Source organism: Monodelphis domestica, chromosome 7 (assembly GCF_027887165.1).
Source record: "Monodelphis domestica isolate mMonDom1 chromosome 7, mMonDom1.pri, whole genome shotgun sequence".
Classification (NCBI taxonomy): domain Eukaryota; kingdom Metazoa; phylum Chordata; class Mammalia; order Didelphimorphia; family Didelphidae; genus Monodelphis; species Monodelphis domestica.
The window spans coordinates 98,464,383-98,487,031 of NC_077233.1; the positions used below are offsets into that span (position 1 = coordinate 98,464,383).

General features: G+C 39.0%; 1 protein-coding gene across 5 annotated transcripts in view; it reads right to left on the minus strand.

Moving 5' to 3' along the window:
- Positions 1–22,649, minus strand: part of SCAP (SREBF chaperone) — a 113,093-nt gene that overhangs the window by 69,466 nt on the left and 20,978 nt on the right. For all 5 annotated transcript variants that reach the window (XM_056805206.1, XM_007499712.3, XM_001366973.5 and 2 more), the window contains exon 2: positions 12,899–13,123. In XM_056805206.1, the coding sequence (XP_056661184.1) occupies positions 12,899–13,020 (122 nt within the window). In that variant the 5' untranslated portion in view covers positions 13,021–13,123. The remainder of the gene's footprint in view (positions 1–12,898; positions 13,124–22,649) is intronic.

Sequence of the window (22,649 nt, forward strand, 5' to 3'; positions counted from 1 at the left end):
ACTTAAAAGCAATGGGCTATTTAAAAGGATATCTTTAGACTGTTCTGGTAATTTTATTGACTTCACCTACATGTCAGGGAGAAGATTCAGCTAACTTTGAAGTTGCAAATGGGTGGCTCAGCAAACTGAGAGCCAGGCCTAAAGACATGCGGTCCTGGGTTAAAATCTGGCCTCAGATACTCCCCAGCTGTGGGGCCCTGGATGGGTCCCTTAACCCCCATTGCTTAGCCCTTACCACTCTGCCTTCCAACAATAGGCATCTAAATGGATAATTAATAATAAAAAAAAAAAACCACACCAAAGAACTTTAAAGAGACCAAAGGCTCTATTTTGAGGCATTTCAGACTCCAATGATTTATTTAAAAATCTCTGTATTTTATTGCATTTTACTGATTGTTTTGTTTAAGATATAACTTTGTGATTTTAAGTTCATATATTACTGCATTCAATATTATTAATGTACTGGGTTAACTACTGTTAAATTCTGTTGTTTTTCCCCTATAACTGTGCTGAACAAATATCATTGAATAAGCCCATAAATGAAAAAACAGCCTTTCTATTTTTGCCTTTGTAAATTGTCAAATTACATTGAATTACATCAGAACGGGTTACACTTCCTATAACAACCTTTGGAAACTTTAATGTGCTAAATATCTCAAACTGATTTTAAGGGTTTTTTAAACATGATTTTTGTAATTTTTTTTTTAACAATCTCTGGTTATTTTTGCCTGACCCTAACACGAAGTGTAAGGCCAATTCTAGCTGAAGTGAAATACAATTATAACCCCCAACCTTCCCGCATTTCTAAATATGTGAATGGAAGTTGGGGCAGTTAATCTCAGAGCATTTGTACCCCTAAAAAAGCCTCCAAAAAGGAGCACCTCTCATTTATACTCTTCAGCTCATTACTTTACTTCCACCAGAATATTTCTTCATGATGTTCTAAACCCAAAATGAGTTTTACTTTGTTTAAAAATATGTTTATTCACCAAGGTTGAAAGAGTGCAACATTTGTAAAAATTGTGACAAATATCCATCAATTCATAGGTTTTAAAAATTCCATACAGCAACTGATGTGAAATATGATAGTGTTTGTTTGCTATTATAATTAATTGGGCTATTGAGAATTTAGGGGATTTTTGATAACTACATATTTGTACTACTATTCTTTAAAAATGAAAAATGTTACCTTGCTCAATTCATTTGCCTTATACTCACAGTGATCATGGACAGATACAAAGAGGAAATGGATTTCATTTTTTCTGAGAAAGCCTTGTACTCTATATTTTCTTAGCTGACACAGAGTGTCAATGATTATAAGCTACATTTTTTAATTTTTAAAACCCTTTTATTATATTTTTCTTGCATGTGCAATATACTATTTCACTTTTTTTTTTATTTTTCTCTCCTTTTTATATTTAAAGCACATGTCACCAGCATTAAGGTTTTCTTTAACTTTTTTATTTTTTCAGTACTACAAGTTTAAAATACATTTGTCAATGCATGCCCAAAAAGCTTGAGACTATAAAAATGATGCCACTAATTATTTTAAAAAATTATGGGACTTTGCTTAATGATTCTGTCTGATTCCAGGACAAGATATACACACGAGAGCCATTGCACAGAGCCAAAGAAAAGCAAATCCAGGATGGATTGATGCACTTCTAAGCCAATACAAAAGTCTTGAACCTAGTGTGAAGACTCGAGGTTACTGTGTTTATCATTGCTAGACATAGGCTTTCCTTATGTCCACACTCATTCTGAAAATACTCACAGACGAGTATCCCCAAAACCTTGGCTCATATAATCTGGTCCCTCTCCTGTCTTTCATAGTGTGGTACCTTTCTGTAGTCCTGGCTACTGACTGGGTAAATGCATCATTGCTTAGATCATTTTAATTGGGCCCTCATTCAAGGACCTGATATAGATTTATTTTTCCTTTTACGTGGAATTTTTACACATAAGTCTTTGATAGTCTATATTTTCATCCATTGTCTTTTGTGCTCCAACACGCCCTAAACACTCCACAGTGCTTTGCTGCGTCACCATCTCAGCCGTTGAACCTTCTTATTGGTTTCTTCAGCCTGTTCCGCCGAAGCAGTCTTCACAGGCTGGGTGAGCAAAGCCCTGGTTCACCAGGGGTCAACAACCCGATGGCTACCCTCACAAGGTTTAGCCGGCCTGTCGAAGCCGTTGCGCGGGGTGTGGCCGCTGCCACATGCTAGCAGCTACTGGGAGCCACAAGTGAGAGCTGGGTGTCAGGTGGGGGTCAGAGGCTGGAGAGCTGCCCTAGGAAGGCACAACAAGCCCTACATACCAGAGATACTACCCCTCCCTGAGCACCCCATCCAATGCAGCTGAGGAAGTCTCCAGGTGTAACGACTTTTCGTACCACTGGACCCACGCTTCCAACGCCGAGAGAGTGGGACTGTCTCTGTGCATCGACTTTTCCACTTAAATCTCTCACGCACAAGTATCTTTGTGCACACTCATCTATCCTAACCCCGTCCACCCTCTTCAAGACATGAGGCGATGGGGGAGTGGCGACGCAACAGGTGGAGGTGACCACTGGCAGTTGTAGTCACGATCCTGCACGTAGGCGGCCCACGGACCAGTGGTCGCTCGGCTCTGTAGGGCAGCAGAGACGTTCGGCAGCATCCTGGGCGACTGAGCAGCCCTCTCTAGGACAGCACTGCTCACCCTAATCAAGGGAGGGGACTAGAAAAGGTGTCCCACACATTGCCTGCCCTACAAACACCCGGTCAGCACACCGCGGCTGGCGGGTCATCCCTTTAAGCGGTCGAAATCAAAGAAAAAATACAAAGAAACTCCTACTAGGAGCATGGAGCATCAGGACATTACATGACAGAGAGAATACCCCAGACCTGAGAGAAAAACAGCTCTAATCGGTAAAGAACTGGCACGATATAACATCGACATCGCAGCCCTAAGTGAAACACACCTACCAGAAGAGGGATCACTCAGCGAACCCACCACTGGATACACCTTCTTCTGGAAAGGTAGAGCCTCAAATGAAGACAGAATCCACGGTGCTGGCCTGGCTATCAAGTCCAGTTTGCTCAAACAGCTGCCAGACTTGCCTTTGGGCATCAGCGAGAGGCTCATGAAGATCCGTTTGTCTCTCAGCAAAGACTGGTATGCCACAATCATCAGCGCATATGCCCCAACACTGACCAGCACAGAGGAGACCATCGAGCAGTTCTACTCTGACCTGAGTGCCGTCCTGTACTCAGTGCCCACAAATGACAAGCTGATACTACTGGGAGACTTCAACGCCCGTGTTGGCCAGGACCATGAAAGATGGAAAGGAGTGCTCGGCAAACACGGCATGGGCAAAATGAACAACAACGGCCTACTGCTACTCAGCAAATGCTCAGAGTTCAAACTCACCATCACGAACACTGTGTTCAGAATGGCGAACAAATATAAAACAACGTGGATGCACCCAAGATCAAAACAGTGGCATCTCATTGACTACATCATTGTATGCCGGCGAGACATCCAGGATGTACAGATCACCAGAGCCATGAGAGGAGCTGAATGCTGGACAGACCACCGATTGGTTAGAGCGACTCTTCAAATGCGCATTGCGCCTCACCATCCAAAACGTGTCCAGACAGTTCGTGCATTTTACAATGTGAGTGGTCTTAGAGATCCATCTTATTTGCAAACATTCCAGTCCTGCCTGGACGACAAGCTGTCTGCCAAGGGACCACTCACTGGAAGCTCAACCGAGAAATGAAACCAGTTCAGAGATGCAGTGAAGGAAACATCAAAGGCAGTCCTAGGCCCCAAACAACACAACCACCAGGACTGGTTCGACGAGAACAACACTGCTATTGAAGACCTATTGAGCAAAAAGAACAAAGCCTTTATGGAGTGGCAAAATAACCCAAAATCTGCTCCTAAAAAGGACAGATTCAAGTCTCTCCAAGCCACGGCACAGTGTAAGATCAGGAAGATGCAAGACCGATGGTGGGGGAAAAAAGGCAGAAGAAATCTAACGCTTTGCTGATACAAAAAACTACAAACAATTTTTCAGTGCCCTCAAGACTGTCTATAGGCCATTAAAACCCACCACCACTCCCTTGCGATCCTCTGACGGTGACACTCTCATAAAAGATAAAAAAGGCATCAGCAACAGGTGGAAAGAACACTTCAGTCAGCTTCTCAACCAACCCTCTTCAGTCGACCAAAGCGCCCTTGACCAGATCCCCCAAAACCGCACCATTGAACAACTTGATGTCCCTCCTTCAATAGAGGAAGTACAAAAAGGCATTAAACAAATGAGTGCAGGCAAGGCACCCGGTAAAGACGGGATCCCAACCGAGGTGTACAAGGCCTTAAATAGAAAGGTGCTCCAGGCATTCCACATAGTGCTGACCAGCATATGGGAAGAGGAAGACATACCCCCAGAACTCAGAGATGCCTCCATCGTAGCCCTATACAAGAACAAAGGCTCACGAGCAGCCTGTGACAACTACAGAGGCATCTCACTACTCTCCACTGCTGGAAAGATCCTCGCCCGTGTTATACTCAACAGACTCCTGTCATCTGTTTCAGAGCAGAACCTGCCTGAATCACAATGTGGCTTCCGACCAGATCGCAGCACCATCGACATGGTCTTCATGGTGAGGCAAATGCAGGAAAAATGCCTTGAGCAGAACCCGAGTCTCTACATTGTCTTCATAGATCTAACAAAGGCGTTCGACACAGTGAACAGGGACACGTGGGTGATCCTTAGCAAGCTCGGTTGCCCAGCAAAATTCGTCAAACTGATCCAGCTCTTTCATGTCAACATGACAGGGGAAGTCCTATCTGATGGAGAGACTTCTGATCGCTTCAACATCTCCAATGGCATGAAACAAGGCTGTGTCCTCGCTCCGGTACTATTCAACCTATACTTCACCCACGTATTACGACATGCTGTGATGGATTTAGACCTGGGCGTCTACATCAAATACCGACTGGATGGCTCACTATTCGACCTCCTCCGCCTGACTGCAAAAACAAAGACAACAGAGAGACTCATCCTGGAAGCTCTCTTCGCAGATGACTGTGCTCTCATGGCCCACCAAGAAAATCATCTCCAAACCATTGTGGACAGCTTCTCTACCGCAACAAAACTGTTTGGCCTGACTATCAGCCTCAGCAAAACAGAGGTGCTGTTCCAACTGCACCAGGGAGGCCAACTAACCAGCTGTGCATTACAATCGACGGCACGCAGCAGCTTTCTAACGTCAACACGTTCAAGTACCTGGGCAGCACCATCGCCAATGACGGGTCCCTAGACCACAAGATTAATGCCAGGATCCAAAAGGCCAGCCAGGCACTTGGGCGGCTGTGCTGCAAAGTCCTCCAACACAGAGGTGTAAGCACTGCGACGAAGCTCAAAGTGTATAACGCAGTGGTCCTCAGCTCGCTCCTGTATAGTTGCGAGACATGGACACTGTACCGGAAGCACATGAAACAGCTGGAGCAATTCCACCAACGCTCCCTCCGGTCAATCATGAGGATCCGATGGCAGGACCGTATCACCAACCAGGAAGTCCTCGACAGAGCCAACTCCATCAGCATTGAAGTCATGGTCCTCAAAACCCAGCTACGATGGTCTGGACACGTCATCTGCATGGACCCACAGAGAATACCAAGACAGGTATTCTATGGTGAACTGTCAGCTGGATTCAGGAAACAAGGCCGACCAAAGAAAAGATTCAAGGATCAGCTAAAGTCCAACTTGAAGTGGGCTGGCATTACACCAAAGCAACTAGAACTCGCTGTCTCTGACAGAAGCAGCTGGTGAACCCACATTCACCATGCCGCCTCCACCTTTAAAGATGAACAACGTCGATGTCTTGCCGCTGCCCGTGAATGCCGACACCAAGTCACAACCGCACCTCCCGTAACAACTGGCGTCCCATGCCCCATGTGCCACAAACTCTGTGCCTCAGCCTTTGGACTTCAAAGTCACATGGGGGTACATCAATAGATGATAATGCACAAAGACAATTATCATTCTCGGTAACTGAGAGACTACCACTATACTATTTTCATCCAGAAATTTTTTCTTTTTTATTTGGATTTTTCTGATGTCTTTTTAATTTCTTACCAATTGATTCATATACTTCATACCTCAGCCATGCATCCCTAAGTGATCCTGTATTTTTCAATCACCCTCTTAACGAGGGAATGCAAAAAATATCATTATTTTAAATTGCAAAGTTTAAATTCCTTTTGAGAAGAATTTTAGGTAAAGAAAGATGATACTTCCCTGAATCCAGAACCTGAATTATTTGAGAAGACACCATGAAGAAGCCTCCAGACCACAAGCTGCACAAAAATGAACTTTGGGTGTAGTTGATTGAACATTTATTTTTATGTATACTTTCATGCCAAAGGAGACTGCCCCCTAACTGGCTTTTTGTCAATGCGTCTACCAATTATGGGGGGTGGGGGTTGTTTTGGTTTTTTCCTCAATCTCAAATTATTGTAATCTTTAAGTTGATTATGTTTTCATGATCCTTTTGGGGGAAACTTCTTTCCCCAATAACAATCAAACGGGGGTATGTAAAAATAGACTTGAATCCAGGACTTCAATCCCCAGAAATCCTTGCTCCACTTCCCCAGAGTGCTTTGTAATCTCACTGGGTTCTCACCTGGGCTGAGAGCAAAATCATTATTTAGAGGGTCTCCGCCCACGGCGGGCTCGCTTCTCTTCCTGGTTCCGCTGGCAAACAGACATGTGAGTGAAATTTGGGTGGGCCTCATGACCCACCTAGCATGTGCTTCTCTTGCTTGTATTTTCTTTAACCCTTGACCTTTAATAAACCTCATAAAAATAATACTCCTTGCAGAGAGAAACTAATTTCTACCTGCCTCAGTTTCCCTAAATTTTAACTGTTACAGGTCCTAGGTTCAAATCTGGCCTCAGACACTTCCTAGTTGTAAATGTAAAAAAAATTATAATAATAATGTAAAAACTCTGGGCAAGTCAATTAACCCCCATTATATAGTCCTTACTACTCTACTGCTCTTCTGCCTTGGAACCAATACACAGTATTAATTCTAAGATGGAAGGTAAGGGTTTAAAAAAAAAAATCATTGCTATAAATGTTATAGTATACTTTTTATCAATAACCTCCTTGGACTATATGCCTGGGCCAAAAAGTATAGGCCTTTTTTCCCACTTTACTTTCCATTTTCCAAAATTACTTTATTAATTCACAGCTCCACCACAATGTATTAATGTTCTTAGCTACAACTCCTAAAACATTAATTATTGTCTTAATTTTTATCTATGTCAATTTGCAGAGTATGAGGAGTGTTCTTGTTTTTTAATTTCTATTATTAGTGATTTGGAACATTCTTTCATGTTTGCGAACAGCTTCCAATTTTTTTGAGAACAATTTGTTGATATTCTTTGCTCACTTACAAGGGGTAGGGGATAACTTTTGGTCTTAAATGTTTCTCTTAGTTTATATATTTTGGATACTATCAAAACTACATCCAAAAAATGACCAAAAAAAAATTCCATTTGAAAACTTCCTTTCATCTTATCCTAGATGCATTAATTCTGTGTGAAAGCTTTTCAGTTTCATGTAATTAAAGGTGTCTATTTTATGCTTCATAAATGCCTCTATCCTTTGTTTAGCTAAGAATATATCTCCTTGAGACAGCTAGATGGCTCAGTGGTTTGAGAACCAAGCCTGGAGATAGGATGTCCTGAGTTCAAATATGACCTCTGATACTTCCTAGCTATGTGAACCCTGGGGAAGTCACTTAATCTCAATTGCTTAGCCCTTATCACTCTTCTGCCTTGAAATCAATATTCACTATGGCTTCTAAGATGGAAGGAAGGTAAGGGTTTTAAAAAAATACATCTCCTGATCATAACTGTGAAAGGTATAAGATCATCTTCCCTTTAATTTTTTATGTTGTAATCATTAGTATTCAGTATGTATATACATTGTGAATTTATAGTGGAATATGTTACGGTATTAGTCTATGATAGTATCTACAAGATTATAGAGAAAATTGTTTCTTAATGTCTTTTCTTTTTAATTATTTTTAAGATCCCCAAAAGGATCTGTAAAAATGGATATTCCTTGAAGTGATAATAAAGATTCACTTCATTGATAATGGTAATTTATCAGTAAAGTAAAGAGAGGGCTTCTGGAACAAGAACAGGGAGTGAGGGAGTGAGTCCAAGCTAATATGGATGGAATAGCTGTCTCTCTCTTTCCCCAGTGATAACAGGTTGTCAGTTACTATATTATTTCCCCAGAAGAAGTAGCTAAAGGGAATTTGATGATGAGCTCCCCTGTCAGCTACACTTAAGGATGACTTTTGAGCCTCCCCTTCAGAGAGGAACTCCAGGCAGGCTCTGCCAGGGGTTTTGCCTCAGAGGGAAAAGGCCTCAGGTACTCTTTGTGAGACCTGTCCCTAGTTTCTTGAAGTAATCTTCAAAATAGTAGTGAGAGGTTAAAACAAATATCTGACTGTTATGGAGGTTTTATTATTGGGTTTCAGGTAAACTGGATTAAGGGAAAGGGAATAGGTAGCCTGTTAAGATCCTACACAGTCTGTGATCTGATGGGCCTGTAATATTGCCCAACAGACATCTCTGTCCCTTCCCAACTAAAATGACCCTTTCTATTATCTTATTTAACTATTAAACAAAGAGAGTTATGAGAGAATAAGTTCAAGGAGGCAGAGAAGGACAAAAGGAGCAATCCTCTCCTCAGAGTCCACAGCTCCCCCCCTTAGGGGACTGAGATGTCTTTTCCTTCAGTTGACAGGAGATCAGCTATGAGCTTGGAAGATGAAACAGGATCCACTCAGGTGGCTTCAGTGATCCTCAGCCCCCCCAAAACTGGTCCTGACAGCTTCAGGTCCTAGGTCAAAAGACCCCAAAGGCTCCTCAGAATTCCCTCAAAACAGTTTTTCTTCCCAGAAGTCTTTGCTCCTCAACTGCCACTCCTCCTTTCAGTCCTCATCTCAAGAGTTCCAAATCTTCCCTGACCCCCCATCCTGACAGGTCTTAGAAGTCTTCTACAGATGAAAAAACACACTTTTTTTCCCTGCTTGTAGAGGTGGGTCACATCACTGTGTGAAAGGGAATTCTTTATTCTCTTTTTCTATTTTGAGTTAACACTTGGTTAATGCTAACTTAAGTACCCCTACTTAGTGCCTCACCAGACTGTAAAGAGTGAATCAGACTTTCTTATAGTATCCCTACTTAGTATCTCACCAGATGCTAAGTAACAGTGTTCACAGGTCATTTGCTGAAGTGGGTAACAAATCAATCAGTCAGGAAATTGTGAATCCTTTTGATAAGAGTTTATACCTCCAGAGGATGAGAAGTAGATCCCACAAGACACTGCCCCTCTGGGCAGTGCTAGACAGTTTGAAAGCTGTGATTAGCCCCTGTGAAGAGGGGAAAGGACAAGAAGTCACTATAAAAACCCTGAATTTCTGGAGCTAGAGGTCAGCTTCAGGAGTTGCCCTGGATAGGTTGTTCTCAGCTCGAACTACCTCTTGGAGGGAACTTGGATGATAGTTGGCTGTCCTTTCCTGACTTCTAGAAAGAGATGAATTCCGGTCAAGGGTTAACAAGTCATGTCGGGCTAAGTTGAGCACCAGAGCAATATTTAGTGTGATAGGCTAAATATCTTCTCTACCCTCTTTTTGTATTTCTCAACTTTAACTCTCTCCACCTATTTTGTAAATAAAAAACTACTGAAAGTCATTTTGACTTTAGTTATATTTTAAATCAGCAACCACCTTATTCATCAAACACAGAGCCTTTCTGCTCACCCACATGGTAGTTCTAAGGGAAAAATCCTAGAGCAGTTCAAGGTCCCCAAGCTGGAGCTCCTTCAAGGTCAAGTTCAAAGGCAAAAGAGTTGGTCACAGGAAGTTTCTCTCACTTTTAAAGACTATTCCTTTTGTCATTTCCTGTGCCTTCCTTCCACTTTACGTGAACCAATTGCAGCTTTAGCTTTGCTTAGGACTGCCAGGGCAGTCAGTAGAGTTTGATTTGTCACTCACTATAGCACACTGGATCACAGACCTCCCCATACTTAAGGATAAGTAGCATGTGTATGCTTCTGGTGATTAAATCTAAAACTGGGCAAGGGGAGAGTTAATCCCATCTTCACAATCCACCTCTGTGATCCTTTGGAAGACTAATCTCTCCAATGGCTCATTTGACATAATCATCTTGTACCCCTAAAAATCTTCTAACTACAAGTGCCTACAATATGTCTCCCAAAGGATCACAGGAGTGATTGTGTAATTAGAATCTATAACCCTAAAAACTACAATCCCTAGCAAAACTACAATTCCCAGCACTCCATTTACTTCCTGTCGTTATGTGCTGATATAGACAGGATGTAAATTTGGTGGAGTAATGCTCTCTTGTCTTCCTGTCAGGCTTTGGTGGAACAGGCTTTTTAAAAAAGGCAAGGAGAACTTAGTCATGTCGTCTTAATTTTGCTAAATAATTAGGTTTTCTAAACTTCCATTTCCTTTTTATTCCTTCTACTTCAAGTGATTATTAACAAACTTCATAAAATTAATACTTGGAGTTGCTGGATATTAATTTAAGTCCTACAATAGAAAAGAGTGAAGAATGTATTTGGAAATCAAGGTGATATAAAATTAAAGATAAGTTCATTCTTGCCATGTAAGAGACAGCAAAGGCACAGAGATAAAGATAGAGCATCATCTATAAGAAAAAATGAGGCCACTTTGGTTGCACTGTAATGTTTCTAGAAGGAAGTCATGTGTATCTAAATTACGTGGGAAAAAGCAAAATAATTCAAGTGATCAATTTACAAAATGTAATAATGCATAAACATTTATTGCATCTTTTAAAAATCTAATAATGCCATAATCATTTGCTTTACACAATTAGGTATTGAATACACAAGATTTTGACACGTTACTTTTTTTTAAACCTCTCATAGAATCAATATTGTGTTTTGATTCCAAGATAGAAGATCAGGAAGGTCTAGGCAATGGGGGTTAAGTGACTTGCCCAGGTTTACACAGCTAAGAAGTGTCTAAGGCCATATTTTAACCCAGTACCTGTCCTCTATAGTCCTGGCTCTCAATCCACCAAGTGACATAGCTTCCCCTACTCTTTAATTTTTTTCATCACAGAACTACACTTTTATCACACTTTTGACAATTTTTCTAAGTCTAGCCTTGATTTCAGCACACAAATTTTCAGCAGGGCTTATCTTAGGGCAAGCTCTCAGACTACAGGGCTTAAAGCATAGGTATCTCCAACTATCAGATAAATTTCTTAACTTTTCATGATGTGTGGCAGTATATCAATATATTTATCAGAATTTGGCATTCTCTTAATAAAGACAAAATTTCCTGGTCCACTAAAAGTAAAAAACTTCAGAAATATTGGGGAAGGGAAGAAGGGAGGATGTTACAGGATGGATGTTTTACAGTGTGAAGATGATGATGATGATGATGGTGATGATGGTAATGGTAATACCTATTTATAGGCTAATTTGGACATCTTGACAACTGTTTGGCATTGTCTTAAATACACAAGTGAGGTTTTCCAATCTTTATACTGTTTCATCCCTCACAAGCCTATTTTTTTCACTGTAATGTTCAGTAGCCATTTTATTTTTTTTAACTGATCTTCTCACTGTTATCCAATTTTAAAATGACCGTGCCATACTGTAGTTTTTTTTTTCTTTTCCTTTTAAATAAACTCTTATCTTCCATCTTAGAACCAGTACTGTATATTAGTTCCAAGGCAGAAGAGGGGTGGTGTCAAGTGATGTGCTGAGGGTCACTAGCTAAGAAGTTTCTGAGGCCACATTTGAACCAGGACCTCCTGTCTCCAAGCCTGGTTCTCTATAACTAAGCCCACCAGGCTGCCCTTGAGCAAGGCTTTTTAATTTAGAATCCATGAACTTTAAAAAAAATATTTTGATAATTATATTTCAATATAATTTATTTCCTTTGTAATACTTTTTATTTTATATATTTAAAAATATTATTCTGGGGGCAGCTGGGTAGCTCAGTGGATTGAGAGCCAGGCCTAGGTTCAAATCTGGCCTTAGACACTTCCCACCTGTGTGACCCTGGGCAAGTCACTTGACCCCCATTGCCTAGCCCTTACCACTCTTCTGCCTTGGAGCCAATACACAGTATTGATTCCAAAATGGAAGGTAAGGGTTTAAAAAAAAAATTATTCTGAGAAGGGACCAATACACCTCTCCAGGCTGTCAAATGAGTTCATAATACACACATAAAAAGTTTAAATCCTTCTAGCTTCCACATCTCTTTGGATGTCTTTCATTATTTTCTGGAGATTAATTAGGCTGTTTCACAGCAATCATTTTTCATATCTCAGCACTATCATTTTTAATAAAACTTTCCTTTTCTCTACTAAAACTTTTTTCATTATAGGTTGAAAATACTTAACTTCTTTACACCAAAAACCACTGAAATATCTCTAACAATCGTTAAGTGTGTTCTCAATTACTTTTGCACATTTCCTTGAAATAATACCCATTTTTTAAAACCACTGAAATAAAAACACAAAAGAGAACAATGAAAACTCATATATGACCTGAAATCTAGTACTTAACTGTTAGACCACTAATTTAAGGTAAAGATCAATCAATCAGGATCAACTGGTCCAGGGTCAGACATTCTGAGTCAGTCCAGTATAAGAAAATGGAAATGTGCATGATGTTTAATGTAACAAAATGAAACCATATGAAAATTATTCTTGTCACAGGTAATTTGCATAGCCTTTATAGGTTGGAGTCAAATTATGAAGATCCAACTATTAAATATCCAGGGATTAATGACGGATTCTTTTCCCACTCAGACTTACCAACAGGCTAAGATACAAAAGCCAGTGAAGAGAATGATAGGAATAGGGTAGGATGCACAAAAAAGCCCGTGGCTATAAAATGCCCGAGATATTTTGTCACGAAGCCTTTCAGTCAGGGTCATCCTCAGCTCATGTCACCTTGTTGCCATCACGGAATTCAACAGGAGGTTAGCCAGGTACACTGTGGTTGGCACTGATGTCAAATACCATCTGCAGAAAAGGAATCTAGATGGGACAAGGAGGAAAAGAGAAACAACCCAATTAGAACAGAATAGTCAGCAAATAGCTAACTGGTTAGAGTTAAAATGACTGGCTACAAATCAGGATTAATATTAAGTAGGCTGAAATTGGTCTACTGATCTAGTATCTAAGACATTTGTAAAGATAAATCAATTTTCTTATAAAGTTCTTAGTTACTTTCCCAGTTTATTCAAAGAAATCAGAGGCTTTCATTAGGTCTTTCTACATTTTATAGGTACTACTGCAGGTTATTCATCTGACATCATCCCCTGCTCTTGCCAAAAATAAAAACAACAAACTGGCCTATCTCCTTTTCTAATTCTTTATGATATCCTACGTGCAACTCATGAACAAAGAAGTACATAGTACAAAAACTAACCCTACTTTATAAATTGGGAAAAGTGAGTATCAAAACAATTAAGAAATTTGTTTACAATCACAATTAAGAGTGAGAGACAGAGCTTAAACATAGGTCTTTAGATGCCAACATTAATGCTTTTTTCATTTCACTTGGTAGATCCATCAGCAAGAAATGGTGGAAATGAATATTTTTCTCTAGCTCAAATACCTTCCAATGAACCACAGTCCAATATGAACAACATACCAGGTCTAGATTCAAAGTCTGACAAAGGAGTTTACAGTCTCTACTGAGGGGTGAAGGTAGAATTGGGGTAATAAAACATATACACCGAAACAAAATCAGGATAGTATGAAGAAAAGAATGTGAACAACTAATGAAAGAGAGGTAGATCAAGGAAGACTTCTGAGAGAAAGAAGCACTCGAGGGGAAGTCTTAAACACAGATATAAATTCTGAGAAGTAAATATAAGGAATAATTAAATTTCAGAAATATGAGGATAAGTTCTACAAATGCACAAAAGCAGGAGTCAAAAAACTGATTTTAGCAAACAACTAGCAGTCGTTTGGCTGAAACAAAGAGAATATGAAGTCATGTGAAATGTGACCAGCTACATAATTTGGAGTCACCCTGTATAGGACTGTAAATGCCATGTTGAGACATCTATATCTTATCATAGAAGCAAGTTTTTAAGCAAGCAAGATTTGACATAGCTAAATCCATGCATTTAGGAAGATTATTTGGGTAGCTTTGTAGAAGAGGGAAGACAGTGAAAACAGTAAGAGCAATCAGATTACACTAGTCCAGATAACATGTTCAGGAACTAAATTTGGGTAGTGGCCATATGTGTAAAGAGAAGGAAATATATGCAAGATATGTAATACTTGGCAAATGAATGGATATGGAGGGTAGAAGAGTAGAAAAGTCAAGAATAATACTGGAAAATGTCCTATCTATCCCTTAACAGAAAATGGGAAGTTTGGAGAAAGACTAGAATAAGGGGCTCAACCTTTTTACTAGCATCAGTTCCTTTGGTAGTCTGATAAAGTCTATGGAACCCTTCCCTAAATAAAACTTTTAAACACGTAAAATAAAATATACAAGATTACAAGGAAAATGAGTTGTATTTAAATAGTTACCAAAAAAAAATTTTTTTAAAAACAAGCTCATGGACCCTCAGGTTAAGAACCCCTGTTCTAGAGGTAACAAATATTTTATTCTTTATAAGGTTTTTAGTTTGAAATGCTGATGAGCCATCAAAATAATAGAAAATATTTTATTTATAAATAGAAAAAAATAGAAATAATATAAGTATTATTAAAACCATGGGTGCTAATTAAACCAAAGGAGAAAATATATAGTGTCCCAGATAAGGGTTTGGTGGGCAACTTGCACTTAGGTGGATGGAGTTATAGTGATGCTGCAAAGGCAACTTAGAAGAAGCAGTCAGCTGAGTAAGGAAAATCAACAAATAATATCATGTAGGTCAGGAAACAGACTATCTAGATCACTGATGCCCAAAGCTGCAGAGAAAGGTCAAGAAAAAAGGTGTCACTGAAGATTCCCTTAAAAAAGCATTAGTAGGGGAGGGGGAGGGAACAAAAAGGGAGGGACTAAAAAGGGAAACATCAAGGGAGGGGACAAGGGGGACTGATTCAAAGTAAATCACTGGACTAAAAGGTAGAGCCGAAGAAGAAAAGGTTAGAATTAGGGAAGGCAATCAAAATGCCAGGGAGTCCACAAATGACAATCATAACTTTGAACGTGAATGGGATGAACTCACCCATAAAACGTAGACGAATAGCAGAATGGATTAGAATCCAAAACCCTACCATATGTTGTCTTCAAGAAACACACATGAGGCGGGTTGACACCCACAAGGTCAGAATTAAAGGATGGAGTAAGACCTTCTGGGCCTCAACTGATAGAAAGAAGGCAGGAGTGGTAATCATGATATCTGATAAAGCCAATGCAAAAATAGACCTGATCAAAAGGGATAGGGAAGGTAATTATATTTTGTTAAAAGGGACTCTAGACAATGAGGAAATATCATTAATCAACATGTATGCACCAAATAATATAGCACCCAAATTTCTAATGGAGAAACTAGGAGAATTGAAGGAAGAAATAGACAATAAAACCATACTAGTGGGAGACTTAAACCAACCATTATCAAATTTAGATAAATCAAATCAAAAAATAAATAAGAAAGAGGTAAAAGAAGTGAATGAAATCTTAGAAAAATTAGAATTAATAGACATATGGAGAAAAATAAATAGGGATAAAAAGGAATACACCTTCTTCTCAGCACCACATGGCACATTCACAAAAATTGACCATACATTAGGTCACAGAAACATAGCACACAAATGCAAAAAAGCAGAAATAATGAATGCAGCCTTCTCAGATCACAAGGCAATAAAAATAATGATTAGTAATGGTACATGGAAAACCAAATCTAAAACCAATTGGAAATTAAACAATATGATACTCCAAAACCGTTTAGCTAAAGAAGAAATCATAGAAACAATTAATAATTTCATCAAGGAAAATGACAATGGCGAAACATCCTTTCAAACCTTTTGGGATGCAGCCAAAGCGGTAATCAGAGGCAAATTCATATCCCTGAAAGCTCATATTAACAAACAAGGGAGAGCAGAGATCAATCAATTGGAAATGCAATTGAAAAAACTCGAAAGCGATCAAATTAAAAACCCCCAGCAGAAAACCAAATTAGAAATCCTAAAAATTAAGGGAGAAATTAATAAAATCGAAAGTGATAGAACTATTGATTTAATAAATAAGACAAGAAGCTGGTACTTTGGAAAAAACAAACAAAATAGACAAAGTACTGGTCAATCTAATTAAAAAAAGGAAGGAAGAAAAGCAAATTCACAGCATTAAAGATGAAAAGGGGGACAGCACCTCCAATGAGGAGGAAATTAAGGCAATCATTAGAAATTACTTTGCCCAATTATATGGCAATAAATACACCAATTTAGGAGAAATGGATGAATATATACAAAAATACAAACTGCCTAGACTAACAGAAGAGGAAATAGAATTCTTAAATAATCCCATATCAGAAATTGAAATCCATCAAGCCATCAAAGAACTTCCTAAGAAAAAATCCCCAGGGCCTGATGGATTCACCTGTGAATTCTATCAAACATTCAGAGAACAGTTAACCCCAATACTATACAAACTATTTGACATAATAAGCAAAGAGGGAGTTCTACCAAACTCCTTTTACGACACAAACATGGTACTGATTCCAAAACCAGGCAGGTCAAAAACAGAGAAAGAAAACTATAGACCAATCTCCCTAATGAATATAGATGCAAAAATTTTAAATAGGATACTAGCAAAAAGACTCCAGCAAGTGATCAGAAGGATCATTCACCATGATCAAGTAGGATTCATACCAGGGATGCAGGGCTGGTTCAACATTAGGAAAACCATCCACATAATTGACCACATCAACAAGCAAACTAGCAAGAACCACATGATTATCTCAATAGATGCAGAAAAAGCCTTTGATAAAATACAACACCCATTCCTATTAAAAACACTAGAAAGCATAGGAATAGAAGGGTCATTCCTAAAAATAATAAACAGTATATATCTAAAACCAACAGCTAATATCATCTGCAATGGGGATAAACTAGATGCATTCCCAATAAGATCAGGAGTGAAACAAGGATGCCCATTATCACCTCTACTATTTGACATTGTACTAGAAACACTAGCAGTAGCAATTAGAGAAGATAAAGAAATTGAAGGTATCAGAATAGGCAAGGAGGAGACCAAGTTATCACTCTTTGCGGATGACATGATGGTCTACTTAAAGAATCCTAGAGATTCAACCAAAAAGCTAATTGAAATAATCAACAACTTTAGCAAAGTTGCAGGATACAAAATAAACCCACATAAATCATCAGCTTTTCTATATATCTCCAACACAGCTCAGCAGCAAGAACTAGAAAGAGAAATCCCATTCAAAATCACCTTAGACAAAATAAAATACCTAGGAATCTATCTCCCAAGACAAACACAGGAACTATATGAACACAACTACAAAACACTCGCCACACAACTAAAACTAGACTTGAACAATTGGAAAAACATTAACTGCTCATGGATAGGACGAGCCAATATAATAAAAATGACCATCCTACCCAAACTTATTTATCTATTTAGTGCCATACCCATTGAACTACCAAAATACTTCTTCACTGATTTAGAAAAAACCATAACAAAGTTCATTTGGAAGAACAAAAGATCAAGGATATCCAGGGAAATAATGAAAAAAAACACATATGATGGGGGCCTTGCAGTCCCAGACCTCAAACTATATTACAAAGCAGCAGTCATCAAAACAATTTGGTACTGGCTAAGAAACAGAAAGGAAGATCAGTGGAATAGACTGGGGGAAAACGACCTCAGCAAGACAGTATACGATAAACCCAAAGATCCCAGCTTTTGGGACAAAAATCCACTATTCGATAAAAACTGCTGGGAAAATTGGAAGACAGTGTGGGAGAGACTAGGAATAGATCAACACCTCACACCCTACACCAAGATAAATTCAAAATGGGTGAGTGACTTAAACATAAAGAAGGAAACCATAAGTAAATTGGGTAAACACAGAATAGTATACATGTCAGACCTTTGGGAGGGGAAAGGCTTTAAAACCAAGCAAGATATAGAAAGAATCACAAAATGTAAAATAAATAATTTTGACTACATCAAACTAAAAAGCTTTTGTACAAACAAAACCAATATAACTAAAATCAGAAGGGAAACAACAAATTGGGAAAAAATCTTCATAGAAACCTCTGACAAAGGTTTAATTACTCATATTTATAATGAGCTAAATCAATTGTACAAAAAATCAAGCCATTCTCCAATTGATAAATGGGCAAGGGAAATGGATAGGCAGTTCTCAGATAAAGAAATCAAAACTATTAACAAGCACATGAAGAAGTGTTCTACATCTCTTATAATCAGAGAGATGCAAATCAAAACAACTCTGAGGTATCACCTCACACCTAGCAGATTGGCTAACATAACAGCAAAGGAAAGTAATGAATGCTGGAGGGGATGTGGCAAAGTAGGGACATTAATTCATTGCTGGTGGAGTTGTGAACTGATCCAACCATTTTGGAGGGCAATTTGGAACTATGCCCAAAGGGCGACAAAAGAATATCTACCCTTTGACCCAGCCATAGCACTGCTGGGTCTGTACCCCAAAGAGATAATGGACACAAAGACTTGTACAAAAATATTCATAGCTGCGCTCTTTGTGGTGGCCCAAAACTGGAAAACGAGGGGATGCCCATCAATTGGGGAATGGCTGAACAAACTGTGGTATATGTTGGTGATGGAATACTATTGTGCTCAAAGGAATAATAAAGTGGAGAAGTTCCATGGAGAATGGAACAACCTCCAGGAAGTGATGCAGAGCGAGAGGAGCAGAACCAGGAGAACATTGTACACAGAGACTAATACACTGTGGTATAATCGAACGTAATGGACTTCTCCATTAGGGGCGGTGTAATGTCCCTGATCAACTTTCAGGGATCCAGGAGAAAAAAAACACCATTCATAAGCAAAGGATAAACTATGGGAGTGGAAACACCGAGAAAAAGCAACTGCCTGAATACAGAGGTTGAGGGGACATGACAGAGGATAGACTTTAAATGAACACTCTAATGCAAATACTATCAACAAAGCAATGGGTTCAAATCAAGAAAACATCTAATGCCCAGTGGACTTACGCGTCGGCTATGGGGGGTGGGGGGGAGGAAAAGAAAATGATCTATGTCTTTAACGAATAATGCTTGGAAATGATCAAATAAAATATATTTAAAAAAAAAAAAAAGCATTAGTAACCTTGAAGAAATGTCTGACCAAATTCAATTACTCTATTGCACCCCATTTCAGTCATGGTTGTTAGAACAAATTGTTCTCACCTGCCCTTTTTCCACAGGCTCCAGGGAAACATCCCCATAAGTCACTGAAGGGTTTAAGGTCTATCAATTACATTTAACCAAGTTAAATCCATCTGCTGAGACAATTTTACCGGTGTGTTAGTTCTTCACACACACACACCAACACCCAATACCGAGCTGGAGAGTATTTGTTGACTGAATGGTCAACATAGAAAAAACTAGATATGAGAATCAACCAGTCATGAGAATAGATGAAGTTATCAAGAAAATATATATGGGAAAAATTAAGCAGAAGACAAAGCCTACATATAGAGGAGAGATACTGATTTATTGAAATGGGATTGATAATAAAGAATTTGTTGGATAATGATCTCACAAAGCAATTTCAAAAAAACAGTAGAGGCAAAAGCCAACTTTCAAGAAATTGTTAGTGAGAAGAAAACAGAAGCAATTCATACAAACTACTAACTCTAAAAAGTCTAGCAGTGAAAGAAAGGGATGAGTTGGAGAAGTAATTTAAGGTAGGGAAGAATACGTTTATAGTGGGGGGGGGGGGTGAAAGGCTTGTCTTAGATAACCAAAGTTAAAAATGAAGTCATATGAGGGGAGAGGGCTATAAAAGTAGATTTTCAAGGTTTGAAATGGTTGCTATAAATATGACAGGGAGTTCCTATGAAATTAGATGCTAATCAGTCAGGAGATTTCCACCCATCCCACCTCCCAACAGGTTAAAAAACTTTGTACTGAATGACTAGTATTCAAACCACAGAACTATTTTCCCTTAGTTTTCTAAGAAAACAAGGTCAATCCTACATAAACAAACTTAACAAAACCTAATCATTATGGAAAGGAAACATTTAGTTAAAAATAAAACTTCTATTTATTACTGACCACATCTCAAACAGCATCAAAAATATTTGTGCCCAGCCAAGGAAATGAACAAATTGAGAAGGCAACTTGAGTCATTATGTTCTATATATTTACTAAGAAGACATTTAGGTATCCAGTGATTATAAGAGCATCGTCATTGATTCCAAAGAGCTGGAGACTCAAAGCATACAAAGGTGAAAATAAGAAGAGAGTAAGTGCAGATAACCAGGACCAATGATCATTTATTGTGTTCTGGCAAGGTGGACATGTCATACATGTGAGTTCTAGATTATTCATTCTATAACAACCACTCCCTTTGGGAGACATATACGAAGGCCAAGATTGCTCAAGTATGGAAGTTTCAGGAAAGGCCCTACACCAACAAGTTTTTGCCCTTTCCCAAGACCAGTCTTTAGAACAGTAATAGCTTCTAACCTTTTTAAATAATGGACCTCTTGTTCCTGACCTGAAAGGAATACTCTGATGGCAGCATAAACAATGTACCGATTGGGAACAGAAACAAAACAAAAAAAAGCCAGACTAAATATGTACTCTTTCTTGCCAAACCTTTCTCTCCCTCACTGTACCCTGGAGTTTCAATGCAAAAAATGAAATAATTAGGGTTATCACACTAAAGTATACATGCAAATGAAGATGTACTTGAGGTAGTAATCTCCCTTCAGTAGCTGGCTCTGTACTACCAGTTCAGAAACATAGTTCCCAGTCCCAGCTGGCATTCACAGAGAGAGAAAGTAGACTTTGTCTTTTTCAGGGACCACTGCTGGACAAAGAAAGGAAAGAAAAATTTGTTATGGGAAAGTGTACCATAACACACTAACTTCCTAGTGATGCAGCAGCACCTTTGTGAGTAAATTAAGACCCTGCTGTAGCTTGCCCTCTGAATCCTAAACTGTTTCCTCTAGTAGATAGGGCAGCATGGCACCACACTCTGCATTTCTATTCTCAGTCAATGAGAACAATTCAAACTTTACCCACTTAACCCAACTTGTTTCCAAGCAACTACCTGCACAAAACTGGTAATATACAGAGGAAGAGAGATAAAACAGCATCTGCATCCAAGTAATATATGTGTGTCCATGTATGGCAAATGACCTTTCTAATCTTTTGTTTTCCTACGATTTAGGGGCTACAGAGACTGTAAATTTCACGTTAATTCCTGATAAAGTTTTACAACAGATTTCTAAACACATGGTTTATGAATACTTAAAAAAGGAGACAATCAATAAACACAATCTTTGTCTTAGAATCAGAAAAGGGGGACAGCTGGATGGCTCAGTGGACTGGGAGCGAGGCCCAGAGACGGGAAGTCCTGGGTTCAAACCTGGCCTCAGACACTTCCTAGCTGTGTGACCCTGGGCAAATCACTTAACCCCATCTAAGAAAGAAGGTATGGTTTAAAAAAAAAAAAGAATCAGAAAAACCTAGGTTCAGATCTGTAATGAAAGGGGATTTTGAACATGAGGATGGGTGCCCCCTGTAGTCAGAAAAGGCATAGAAAAGTAACCGTTGGTTCCTTGAGGGGTGATGTGTGAAAGTCAGTGGGCAGAGAAAAAGTTTGATAAACTGAGGCAAGAGTGGATTTGAGGAGTCAGGACTTCCGTTTTGGGGTGGAATGGGGAGCCCACATGGCTGCTGCAGAATAGCAAGTGTGCTAGATTAGGGTAATAATTTCTCTAAATAATCTCTCTCTCTCTCTCTCTCTCTCTCTCTCTCTCTCTCTCTCTCTCTCTCTCTCTCTCTCTCTCTCATCTTCCTTCCCTTCTCCTATCAATAAAATAATAATATCATTAAATTTATGGCCAGTTTCATAATTTTCCCCCTTACAGATCCTACCTCAACACTAAGTTGTTATATCATGTAACCTCTGCACCCCTAGTTTCTGTAGCCCTTAAGGTCCCTACTAATGGTAGAGCTATAATCTTATAAACCATGTCATGATTTAATTTTATTATGGTTTATGATAACATATAGCAGCCTTATCAGCAAGATACAATCATAAGTCTGGTCACTAGCCTTCCAAGTTGACAGATTCTATTCGTGGCTGCACTCTGTTTTAATAGTTTTGTTATCATAAAATCAGTCAATTAACAAACTATTATTAAATACTTGTCAGGAACTGTACTAAGTCCTGAGGATATGAAGAAAGGCAAAAAACAGTTATGTGATCCTTGGCAAATCACTTAAGCCTTATTAGCTAGCCCTTTTTGCTCTTCTGCATTAGAACCAATACATAGAGAAGATAAGGAATTTTTTATTATTGTAAATTTAGTGATCCTCAAGAGAATAATTCCTATAATTTTAAGCAAAA